At 45.6% G+C, this 14,125-nt stretch overlaps 1 protein-coding gene across 1 annotated transcript in view; it reads right to left on the minus strand.

Moving 5' to 3' along the window:
- LOC116372531 (uncharacterized) overlaps window positions 1–14,125 on the minus strand; it is a 30,461-nt gene that overhangs the window by 11,181 nt on the left and 5,155 nt on the right. The window contains exons 2-4 of the mRNA XM_031821354.1: window positions 10,667–11,678; window positions 8,700–8,775; window positions 911–989 (exon numbers count right to left, since the gene is read on the minus strand). Of these exons, the coding sequence (XP_031677214.1) occupies window positions 911–989; window positions 8,700–8,775; window positions 10,667–11,338 (827 nt within the window). The 5' untranslated portion in view covers window positions 11,339–11,678. The remainder of the gene's footprint in view (window positions 1–910; window positions 990–8,699; window positions 8,776–10,666; window positions 11,679–14,125) is intronic.

Below are 14,125 nucleotides of genomic sequence, written 5' to 3' on the forward strand. Positions count from 1 at the left end.
GGAGAACAGACAGGAACTACTGTAGGGAGAGGAGAACAGACAGGAACTACTGTAGGGAGAGGAGAACAGACAGGAACTACTGTAGGGAGAGGAGAACAGACAGGAACTACAGTAGGGAGAGGAGAACAGACAGGAACTACTGTAGGGAGAGGAGAACAGACAGGAACTACAGTAGGGAGAGGAGAACAGACAGGAACTACTGTAGGGAGAGGAGAGGAGAACAGACAGGAACTACTGTAGGGAGGGAGAGGAGAGGAGAACAGACAGGAACTACTGTAGGGAGAGGAGAACAGACAGGAACTACTGTAGGGAGAGGAGAGGAGAACAGACAGGAACTACTGTAGGGAGGGAGAGGAGAGGAGAACAGACAGGAACTACTGTAGGGAGAGGAGAACAGACAGGAACTACTGTAGGGAGGGAGAGGAGAGGAGAACAGACAGGAACTACTGTAGGGAGAGGAGAACAGACAGGAACTACTGTAGGGAGGGAGGGAGAGGAGAACAGACAGGAACTACTGTAGGGAGGGAGAGGAGAGGAGAACAGACAGGAACTACTGTAGGGAGGGAGAGGAGAGGAGAACAGACAGGAACTACTGTAGGGAGGGAGAGGAGAGGAGAACAGACAGGAACTACTGTAGGGAGGGAGAGGAGAGGAGAACAGACAGGAACTACTGTAGGGAGAGGAGAGGAGAACAGACAGGAACTACTGTAGGGAGGGAGAGGAGAGGAGAACAGACAGTAGAACAGAACTAATGGAGTCTGGCTGTAAACTCCGGGCTCTAGTTATTGTTCCATGTGGTGTGGTGAGAGTTGGGGACAGAGACGGAGAGAGGAGGAGAGGGGAGGAGAGGGGAGGAGAGAGGAGGAGAGAGGAGGAGAGAGGGGGAGAGAGGAGGAGAGGGGATATTTACCCCATGTTTGGGTTCTGGAGGACTCCCATTATTCTCTGGATCCGGTCCATAGCAACGCTCTCCTGGAAACGGCTAAGACCTGGAAGACAGGCGGACAAAAAAAAGTTAACATGAGCAAGGCCACAAGAACGAGAATATGAGTTTGAAAGAACTGCTGGTTTTGTCGGTTACCTATTTAGAAGTAAAGCTGTACGGAAAAGAGACAGACAGTGAGTCTGTTCCAACTCCGTTCTTAAAGAACTGCTGGTTTGCTAAGCGACCTATTTAAAATGTCAGTCCTTGGTTCAAAAAAGAGGTTGAGAAACCCTGGTTTCACTCTGACTCTGCCTCCTCATCTGATCCACTAAACCCCTGGCACTCTGACTCCGCCTCCTCATCTGATCTACTAAACCCCTGGCACTCTGACTCTGCCTCCTCATCTGATCCACTAAACCCCTGGCACTCTGACTCCGCCTCCTCATCTGATCCACTAAACCCCTGGCACTCTGACTCTGCCTCCTCATCTGATCCACTAAACCCCTGGCACTCTGACTTCGCCTCCTCATCTGATCCACTAAACCCCTGGCACTCTGACTCTGCCTCCTCATCTGATCCACTAAACCCCTGGCACTCTGACTCTGCCTCCTCATCTGATCCACTAAACCCCTGGCACTCTGACTCCGCCTCCTCATCTGATCCACTAAACCCCTGGCACTCTGACTCCGCCTCCTCATCTGATCCACTAAACCCCTGGCACTCTGACTCCGCCTCCTCATCTGATCCACTAAACCCCTGGCACTCTGACTCCGCCTCCTCATCTGATCCACTAAACCCCTGGCACTCTGACTCCGCCTCCTCATCTGATCCACTAAACCCCTGGCACTCTGACTCCGCCTCCTCATCTGATCACTAAACCCCTGCCATTCTGACTCCGCCTCCTCATCTGATCCACTAAACCCCTGGCACTCTGACTCCGCCTCCTCATCTGATCCACTAAACCCCTGGCACTCTGACTCCGCCTCCTCATCTGATCCACTAAATCCCTGGCACTCTGACTCCGCCTCCTCATCTGATCCACTAAATCCCTGGCACTCTGACTCCGCCTCCTCATCTGATCCACTAAATCCCTGGCACTCTGACTCCGCCTCCTCAACTGATCCACTAAACCCCTGGCACTCTGACTCTGCCTCCTCATCTGATCCACTAATTCCCTGGCACTCTGTAGCTCTACATTATCTACCTAACCTGGCCCACACAGCACTACAACAGGCTCTACAATATCTACCTAACCTGGCCCACACAGCACTACAACAGGTACTCTGTATCTACCTAACCTGGCCCACACAGCACTACAACAGGCTCTACAATATCTACCTAACCTGGCCCACACAGCACTACAACAGGCTCTACAATATCTACCTAACCTGGCCCACACAGCACTACAACAGGTACTCTGTATCTACCTAACCTGGCCCACACAGCACTACAACAGACTCTACAATATCTACCTAACCTGGCCCACACAGCACTACAACAGACACTCTGTATCTACCTAACCTGGCCCACACAGCACTACAACAGACACTCTGTATCTACCTAACCTGGCCCACACAGCACTACAACAGGCACTACAATATCTACCTAACCTGGCCCACACAGCACTACAACAGACTCTACAATATCTACCTAACCTGGCCCACACAGCACTACAACAGGCTCTACAATATCTAACTAACCTGGCCCACACAGCACTACAACAGACACTCTGTATCTACCTAACCTGGCCCACACAGCACTACAACAGGCTCTACAATATCTACCTAACCTGGTCCACACAGCACTACAACAGACACTCTGTATCTACCTAACCTGGCCCACACAGCACTACAACAGACTCTACAGTATCTACCTAACCTGGCCCACACAGCACTACAACAGACTCTACAATATCTACCTAACCTGGCCCACACAGCACTACAACATACTCTACAATATCTACCTAACCTGGCCCACACAGCACTACAACAGACACTCTGTATCTACCCAACCTGGTCCACACAGCACTACAACAGACTCTACAATATCTACCTAACCTGGCCCACACAGCACTACAACAGACACTCTGTATCTACCTAACCTGGCCCACACAGCACTACAACAGGCACTACAATATCTACCTAACCTGGCCCACACAGCACTACAACAGGCTCTACAATATCTACCTAACCTGGCCCACACAGCACTACAACAGGCTCTACAATATCTACCTAACCTGGTCCACACAGCACTACAACAGGCTCTACAATTTCTACCTAACCTGGCCCACACAGCACTACAACAGACACTCTGTATCTACCTAACCTGGCCCACACAGCACTACAACAGACTCTACAATATCTACCTAACCTGGCCCACACAGCACTACAACAGGCTCTACAATATCTACCTAACCTGGCCCACACAGCACGACAACAGGCTCAACAATATCTACCTAACCTGGCCCACACAGCACTACAACATACTCTACAATATCTACCTAACCTGGCCCACACAGCACTACAACAGACACTCTGTATCTACCCAACCTGGTCCACACAGCACTACAACAGACTCTACAATATCTACCTAACCTGGCCCACACAGCACTACAACAGACACTCTGTATCTACCTAACCTGGCCCACACAGCACTACAACAGGCACTACAATATCTACCTAACCTGGCCCACACAGCACTACAACAGGCTCTACAATATCTACCTAACCTGGCCCACACAGCACTACAACAGGCTCTACAATATCTACCTAACCTGGTCCACACAGCACTACAACAGGCTCTACAATTTCTACCTAACCTGGCCCACACAGCACTACAACAGACACTCTGTATCTACCTAACCTGGCCCACACAGCACTACAACAGACTCTACAATATCTACCTAACCTGGCCCACACAGCACTACAACAGGCTCTACAATATCTACCTAACCTGGCCCACACAGCACGACAACAGGCTCAACAATATCTACCTAACCTGGCCCACACAGCACTACAACAGGCTCTACAATATCTACCTAACCTGGCCCACACAGCACTACAACAGGCTCTACAATATCTACCTAACCTGGCCCACACAGCACGACAACAGGCTCTACAATATCTACCTAACCTGGCCCACACAGCACGACAACAGGCTCTACAATATCTACCTAACCTGGCCCACACAGCACTACAACAGGCTCTACAATATCTACCTAACCTGGCCCACACAGCACTACAACAGGCTCTACAATATCTACCTAACCTGGCCCACACAGCACTACAACAGGCTCTACAATATCTACCTAACCTGGCCCACACAGCACGACAACAGGCTCTACAATATCTACCTAACCTGGCCCACACAGCACTACAACAGGCTCTACAATATCTACCTAACCTGGCCCACACAGCACTACAACAGGCTCTACAATATCTACCTAACCTGGCCCACACAGCACGACAACAGGCTCTACAATATCTACCTAACCTGGCCCACACAGCACTACAACAGGCTCTACAATATCTACCTAACCTGGCCCACACAGCACTACAACAGGCTCTACAATATCTACCTAACCTGGCCCACACAGCACTACAACAGACACTCTGTAGCCACTGGGTACAGCATATCTGGGTAATAGTGGGTGGCAACAGTCTTCCTCTGTTTGATCAAGCCTTTTATCTCTCTGAACCCCTCTCTCTCTTCATCGCACTCTCTCTACCTCTGTCTCTCTCTCTTTACCTCTCTCTCTCTACCTCTGTCTCGCTCTCTCTTTTACCTCTCTCTCTCTCTTTACCTCTCTCTCTCTCTCTTTACCTCTCTCTCTCTACCTCTGTCTCGCTCTCTCTTTACCTCTCTCTCTCTCTCTCTCTCTCTTTACCTCTCTCTCTACCCCTTTCTCTCTGTCTCTCTACCTCTGTCTCTCTCTCTCGCTCTCTCTGTCTCTCCCTCTACCCCTTTCTCTGTCTCTCTACCTCTCTGTCTCTCTCTACCTCTCTCTCTGTCTCTCTACCTCTCTACCTCTCTCTACCTCTCTCTCTGTCTCTCTCTACTCAATTCAATTCAAGGGGCTTTATTGGCATAAAAATGAACAGTAAATATTACACATACAGACGTTTCAAAATAATAAAGACATTACAAAGGTCATATTATATATACAGTGTTTTAATGATGTGCAAATGGTTAAAGTACAAAAGGGAAAATAAATAAGCATAAATATGGGTTGTATTTACAATGGTGTTTGTTCTTCACTGGTTGACCTTTTCTTGTGGCAACAGGTCACACATCTTGCTGCTATGATGGCACACTGTGGTATTTCACCCAGTAGATATGGGAGTTTATCAAAATGGGGGGGGTTTTCAAATTCTTTGTGGATCCGTGTAATCTGAGGGAAATATGTGTCTCTAATATGGTCATACATTTGGCAGGAGGTTAGGAAGTGCAGCTCAGTTTCCACCTCATTTTGTGGGCAGTGAGCACATAGCCTGTCTTCTCTTGAGAGCCATGTCTGCCTACGGCGGCCTTTCTCAATAGCAAGGCTATGCTCACTGAGTCTGTACATAGTCAAGGCTTTCCTTAATTTTGGGTCAGTCACAGTGGTCAGGTATTCTGCCGCTGTGTACTCTCTGTTTAGGGGCAAATAGCATTCTAGTTTGCTCAGTTTTTTTGTTAATTCTTTCCAATGTGTCAAGTAATTATATTTTTGTTTTCTCATGATTTGGTTGGGTCTAATTGTGCTGCTGTCCTGGGGCTCTGTGGGGTGTGTTTGTGAACAGAGCCCCAGGACCAGCTTGCTTAGGGGACTCTTCTCCAGGTTCATCTCTCTGTAGGTGATGGCTTTGTTATGGAAGGTTTGGGAATCGCTTCCTTTGAGGTGGTTGTAGAATTTAATGGCTCTTTTCTGGGTTTTGATAATTAGTGGTTATCGACTTAATTCTGCTCTGCATGCATTATTTGGTGTTCTACGTTGTACACTGAGGATGTTTTTGCAGAATTCTGCATGCAGAGTCTCAATTTGGTGTTTGTCCCATTTTGTGAAGTCTTGGTTGGTGAGCGGACCCCAGACCTCACAACCATAAAGGGCAATGGGTTCTATAACTGATTCAAGTATTTTTAGCCAGATCCTAATTGGTATGTTGAATGTTATGTTCCTTTTGATAACATAGAATGCCCTTCTGGCCTTGTCTCTCAGATCGTTCACAGCTTTGTGGAAGTTACCTGTGGTGCTGATGTTTAGGCCAAGGTATGTATAGTTTTTTGTGTGCTCTAGGGCAACGGTGTCTAGATGGAATTTGTATTTGTGGTCCTGGTGACTGGACCTTTTTTGGAACACTATTATTTTGGTCTCCCTCTTTCTCTCTCTCTCTCTCTCTCTCTCTCTCTCTCTCTCTCTACCTCTCTCAGTCGCTATCTCTCTCTCTCTCTCTCTCTCTCTCTCTCTCTCTCTCTCTCTCTCTCTCTCTCTCTCTCTCTCTCTCTCTCTGTCTCTACCTCTCTGTCGCTATCTCTCTCTCTCTATACCTCTCTCTCTCTCTACCTCTCTGTCTGTCTCTGTCTCTCTCTCTCTACCTCTCTCTGTCGCTATCTCTCTCTCTATGTCTCTACCTCTCTCTGTCGCTATCTCTCTCTCTCTCTCTCTACCTCTCTGTCTGTCTCTGTCTCTCTGTCTCTCTATGTGTAGGTCCAGGGGGAGGTCCTGCAGATCTGGGAGGGTGTCTCGCTGGTCTGGGTGGGGTGTATATTGATCTGTTGCTCCTGTGTGGAGTGTTGGGGATACGTTTGAGAGCGATGTCCTTTAGAGTCCGGGCAAAGGTGGGCACTGCTGCCTTGTAGAGGTGGACCTGGTCATAGAGGCTGTTCAAGTCCAGGGTGGAGTGGTGGGCCAGGAAAACGTTTGGTTTTGAGGCACAGTCACGGGAAATACTTGCATTTACCCGCTGTATTGTGGCGGGGTGGAAGTCTTTTCGTGGTAGCAGGGTGGAGATAACCACTTGTGCGTTGGGGAAAGTAGAAGAAGCCTTTTCAATCACTCCCTTCAGTGCTGTGGCCACTCTTTCCTGCTGTGCTCTCAGGTCGTTTGTGCCTGTGTGTATTATTATGTGGCTGGGTGAGCCTAGTTTGGCCTCAGACAGAAGGTCTAGGGCACGCTGGGTGTTTGGACACCAGAGTTTAGACACACTGTGTTTGGGAAAAAGTTTTTTTTCTTCTATATATTTCCCATTTGAGTCCATAAGTAGTACAATCTGTGTCTTGTGTTTGTCCTCAGTGGGTGTGGGGGGGTTGACAGAAGGGCTATCAGGGTGGCTGACAGGGGGGGGTGCTCAGAGGGGGTGAGAGCCTCTGGGCTTGGGGTTCTCTCTCTATCTCTCTACCTCTCTCTGTCTCTCTCTCTCGCTCTCTCTCTCTCTCTCTCTCTCTCTCTCTCTCTCTCTCTCTCTCTCTGTCTCAATTCAATTCAATTCATTTCAAGGGGCTTTATTGGCATGGGAAACATGTGTTAACATTGTCAAAGCAAATGAGGTAGATAATATGCAAAAGTGAAAGTCTCTCTCAGGTTAAAAGGACTGGAGATCAGATCACTGTCTCCTCTCAGGTTAAAAGGACTGGAGATCAGATCACTGTCTCCTCTCAGGTTAAAAGGACTGGAGATCAGATCACTGTCTCCTCTCAGGTTAAAAGGACTGGAGATCAGATCACTGTCTCCTCTCAGGTTAAAAGGACTGGAGATCAGATCACTGTCTCCTCTCAGGTTAAAAGGACTGGAGATCAGATCACTGTCTCCTCTCAGGTTAAAAGGACTGGAGATCAGATCACTGTCTCCTCTCAGGTTAAAAGGACTGGAGATCAGATCACTGTCTCCTCTCAGGTTAAAAGGACTGGAGATCAGATCACTGTCTCCTCTCAGGTTAAAAGGACTGGAGATCAGATCACTGTCTCCTCTCAGGTTAAAAGGACTGGAGATCAGATGAAGGTCGAAAGTCACGCGTCCTCCGAAACACAACCCAACCAAGCCGCACTGCTTCTTAACACAGCGCGCATCCAACCCGGAAGCCAGCCGCACCAATGTGTCGGAGGAAACACCGTGCACCTGGCGACCTTGGTTAGCGAGCACTGCGCCCGGCCCGCCACAGGAGTCGCTGGTGCGCGATGAGACAAGGACATCCCTACCGGCCAAGCCCTCCCTAACCCGGACGACGCTAGGCCAATTGTGCGTCGCCCGGTTACGACAGAGCCTGGGAACCCAGAGTCTCTGGTGGCACAGCTGGTGCTGCAGTACAGCGCCCTTAACCACTGCGCCTTCCGGGAGGCCCCATCCATATGATTTTAATGTGTTTATGTCACGTTACCAAGTGTGTAAAGTGGCTCTTAGCCTATAGTGAAAGAAACAACGTATGAATAACACACGAGGGAATGACAACAAGATGTTTTCCGTTCAGTCGATCTATGGCAGCAGCCTAGTCAGCATGACTGATAAGCCTCCGCCTATCTATAGTGGTGATCTGTAGTGACGCACCACACACACACTCACACACACATACACACACACACACACACACACACACACACACACACACACACACACACACACACACACACACACACACACACACACACACACACACACACACACACACACAAACACACACACACACACACACACACACACACACACACCATTCAGAAAAGCTCTCTGTGTGGGTATAGGGTATAGTACGGGGAGGATTGCGGGGTTAAATGAGTTCTTGGAGAGATTAGACAACTCACTCACGTTCTGAGTACCTCCCAGAGCGCAGGCCTCTCAGGATGGAAGACAGGGGATGGAGGTAACACTGGAGCTCCATACACTGAGGACAACACAGGGATCTTTTGGTTATCACTACGGCAACAGCTTCCAGGAACAACACAATATTTACAGTTATTCAGAAAATAAGGTAATGGAAATAAACAACAACATACACAGTGATGGGTTAGCATTAGCAACTAGTATTCTCTAGCTATATAACATGAATACTGGGGGGTTAGCAACTAGTATTCCCTAGCTATATAACATGAATACTGGGGGATTAGCATTAGCAACTAGTATTCTCTTGCTATATAACATGAATACTGGGGGGATTAGCATTAGCAACTAGTATTCTCTTGCTATATAAAATGAATACTGGGGATTAGCATTTGCAACTAGTATTCTCTAGCTATATAACATGAATACTGGGGATTAGCATTAGCAACTAGTATTCTCTAGCTGTATAGCATGAATACTGGGGGGTTAGCATTAGCAACAAGTATTCTCTAGCTATATAATATGAATACTGGGGGGTTAGCATTAGCAACTAGTATTCTCAAGCTATATAACATGAATATTGGGGGATTAGCATTAGCAACAAGTATTCTCTAGCTATATAATATGAATACTGGGGGGTTAGCATTAGCAACTAGTATCCTCAAGCTATATAACATGAATACTGGGGCATTAGCAACTAGTATTCTCTAGCTATATAACATGAATACTGGGGTGTTAGCAACTAGTACTCTCTAGCTATATAACATGAATACTGGGGGATTAGCATTCGCAACTAGTATTCTCTAGCTATATAACATGAATACTGGGGGATTAGCATTCGCAACTAGTATTCTCTAGCTATATAACATGAATACTGGGGATTAGCATTAGCAACAAGTATTCTCTAGCTATATAACATGAATACTGGGGAGTTAGCAACTAGCATTAGAGCCAAACCTTAATTTTAGAGCAACTAGCATTATAACCATATCTTCTGATTCAAATCAAATCTAGTTTATTTATATAGCCCTTCGTACATCAGCTGGTATCTCAAAGTGCTGATTAAAACAACTACTATTATAGCCATATCGTCTGATTAAAACAACTAGCGTTATAGCCATATCGTCTGATTAAAACAACTAGCATTATAGCCATATCGTCTGATTAAAACAACTAGTATTATTTAGCCATATCGTCTGATTAAAACAACTAGCATTATTTAGCCATATCGTCTGATTAAAACAACTAGCATTATTTAGCCATATCGTCTGATTAAAACAACTAGCATTATTTAGCCATATCGTCTGATTAAAACAACTAGCATTATAGCCATATCGTCTGATTAAAACAACTAGTATTATTTAGCCATATCGTCTGATTAAAACAACTAGCATTATTTAGCCATATCGTCTGATTAAAACAACTAGCATTATTTAGCCATATCGTCTGATTAAAACAACTAGCATTATAGCCATATCGTCTGATTAAAACAACTAGTATTATTTAGCCATATCGTCTGATTAAAACAACTAGCATTATTTAGCCATATCGTCTGATTAAAACAACTAGCATTATAGCCATATCGTCTGATTAAAACAACTAGCGTTATAGCCATATCGTCTGATTAAAACAACTAGCATTATTAGCCATTCCTTCTTCTATAAATGACACATTTTATTTCCATATATTCTACTTACAGCTACACATTATCACCGTATTCCATTCATACTGCTCTTTGTTTTGTTTTGAGAACCCATAGTAGTGTACTAGTGCACTACACCCTTACTAGTGCACTACTTTTGACCAGGACCGATAGGGTGGTAGTGCACTGTCCAGGGAATCGGGTGGCAGTCGGGCTGTGTGACCCATGTCTTATAAAGGGTCTCATAAGCCGGGCGACCCTCTAGAATGACATATAGAATTTATAGGATCTACTGTATGTGGTGACCCTTTACCTTCTGGGCAAACAGCTGATCCTTCTCAGGCTCCCCAGGTTCCGTTGTGTCTCTGTTCCTACAGCCTTGGTCTCCAGGATGCCGTCCATGGCTGTGTGCCCTCTTCCTGCCCTGCCCAGGCTTCCCAGTGCCACTCTGTCTACTGTTTCTATCCCAGGCTTGAGAGGAGGCCGTCGGGCTCCATGACAGTCTCTGCTGCTGCTGACCGTACACAGTAGGACTACATCCCTGGGTCTCACTGGGGCAGCGGCCCCCCTCGTAGGTGGCTGGAGGAGGGGTGCCACCACAACTACAATCTCTGTCCCTGCTCAGTCGAGGGTCAGCATCGTTGGAATTATCACTGTCCCCGTCCCTACTGAGGCCAGAGTCCCCGAAATCTCCTGTGTCACTGCTCAGCCTATGGGGGTCCTCGTGGTTGGAATTCCTGTTTAGCCTCGAGATCCCGTCCTTAGAAGAACCACAGTCAGTGTTACTGGGAGAGTCCCTTAATGATGATGATGAGGGTGGAGGTAAGGAGGATGAAGGTGCCGTCCTGACTGTGTGTCCGTCGGGGCTCAGTCCCACGCCGCTGTCGTTGTCATTATCCTCACTGTCACTGGCCAGATAGTCTATTGAGTAATCAGAGTCCGACGCAGACATCCTGCAACGGACAGCAGGGCTACGGGCTCTCATCCACTAGAGAGCATCACACACCTCCAACAGATAGCAGGGCTACGGGCTCTCATCCACTAGAGAGCATCACACACCTCCAACAGATAGCAGGGCGACGGGCTCTCATCCACTAGAGAGCATCACACACCTCCAACAGGGCTACGGGCTCTCATCCACTAGAGAGCATCACACACCTCCAACAGATAGCAGGGCTACGGGCTCTCATCCACTAGAGAGCATCACACATCCTCCAACGGATAGCAGGGCTACGGGCTCTCATCCACTAGAGAGCAGGGCGACGGGCTCTCATCCACTAGAGAGCAGGGCGACGGGCTCTCATCCACTAGAGAGCGTCACACCCCTGCAACACAATATACAGTACATTATCACACACCTGCAACACAATATACAGTACATTATCACACACCTGCAACACAATATACAGTACATTATCACACACCTGCAACACAATATACAGTACATTATTATCACACCCCTGCAGCACAATGTACAGTACATTATCATGCACCTGCAACACAATATACAGTACATTATCACACACCTGCAACACAATATACAGTACATTATCACACACCTCCAACACAATATACAGTACGTTATCACGCACCTGCAACACAATATACCGTACATTATCACACACCTGCAACACAATGTACAGTACATTATCACACACCTGCAACACAATATACAGTACATTATCACACACCTGCAACACAATATACAGTACATTATCATGCACCTGCAACACAATATACAGTACATTATCATGCACCTGCAACACAATATACAGTACATTATTATGAACCTGCAACACAATATACAGTACATTATCACACACCTGCAACACAATGTACAGTACATTATCACACACCTGCAACACAATATACAGTACATTATTATCACACACCTGCAACACAATGTACAGTACATTATCACACACCTGCAACACAATGTACAGTACATTATCACACACCTGCAACACAATATACAGTACATTATCACACACCTGCAACACAATATACAGTACATTATCATGCACCTGCAACACAATATACAGTACATTATCATGCACCTGCAACACAATATACAGTACATTATTATGAACCTGCAACACAATATACAGTACATTATCACACACCTGCAACACAATGTACAGTACATTATCACACACCTGCAACACAATATACAGTACATTATTATCACACACCTGCAACACAATGTACAGTACATTATCACACACCTGCAACACAATGTACAGTACATTATCACACACCTGCAACACAATATACAGTACATTATCACACACCTGCAACACAATATACAGTACATTATCATGCACCTGCAACACAATATACAGTACATTATCATGCACCTGCAACACAATATACAGTACATTATTATGAACCTGCAACACAATATACAGTACATTATCACACACCTGCAACACAATATACAGTACATTATCACACACCTGCAACACAATATACAGTACATTATCACACACCTGCAACACAATATACAGTACATTAATCATGCACCTGCAACACAATGTACAGCACATTATCACACACCTGCAACACAATATACAGTACATTATCACACACCTGCAACACAATATACAGTACATTATCACACACCTGCAACACAATATACAGTACATTATCACACACCTGCAACACAATATACAGTACATTATCACACACCTGCAACACAATATACAGTACATTATCACACACCTGCAACACAATGTACAGTACATTATCACACACCTGCAACACAATGTACAGTACATTATCACACACCTGCAACACAATGTACAGTACATTATCACACACCTGCAACACAATATACAGTACATTAATCATGCACCTGCAACACAATGTACAGTACATTATCACACACCTGCAGCACAATATACAGTACGTTATCATGCACCTGCAACACAATATACAGTACATTATCATGCACCTGCAACACAATATACAGTACATTATCACACACCTGCAACACAATATACAGTACATTATCACACACCTGCAACACAATATACAGTACATTATCACACACCTGCAACACAATATACAGTACATTATCACACACCTGCAACACAATATACAGTACATTATCATGCACCTGCAACACAATATACAGTACATTAATCATGCACCTGCAACACAATATACAGTACATTATCACACACCTGCAACACAATATACAGTACATTATCACACACCTGCAACACAATATACAGTACATTATCACACACCTGCAACACAATATACAGTACATTATCATCCACCTGCAACACAATGTACAGTACATTATCATCCACCTGCAACACAATATACAGTACATTATCATGCACCTGCAACACAATATACAGCACATTATCACACACCTGCAACACAATATACAGTACATTATCATGCACCTGCAACACAATGTATAATGTAGAAAACCTGTTCATGGGCATGAAGAGAGAAACACTTTGTAATTTGTTTAATCTAAGGGTTAAAAATAAACTCGGGGTGTGAGTTTCGTAAAATATATATATATATATATTTCTTAAAGGAACTCAGTCCAGCTTTAAACTTACTCCTCCTGAAAGTGATAATAGTAGAATGTACAAGGAGACATTTCTAAATGGGGTATGCCATCATCAGCTCCTCTTGTCATGTTAGTCATTGTTCACATTAGAGAGATGTTTATAACTAGTCAGGAATGTCCAGATCAACCAGCCCATGGCCGTCTTTTTATTTCGTCTTTTTTACTTACTTATTTTTTTAG

The sequence above is a fragment of the Oncorhynchus kisutch genome, unplaced genomic scaffold (genome assembly GCF_002021735.2).
Source record: "Oncorhynchus kisutch isolate 150728-3 unplaced genomic scaffold, Okis_V2 scaffold3964, whole genome shotgun sequence".
NCBI lineage: Eukaryota > Metazoa > Chordata > Actinopteri > Salmoniformes > Salmonidae > Oncorhynchus > Oncorhynchus kisutch.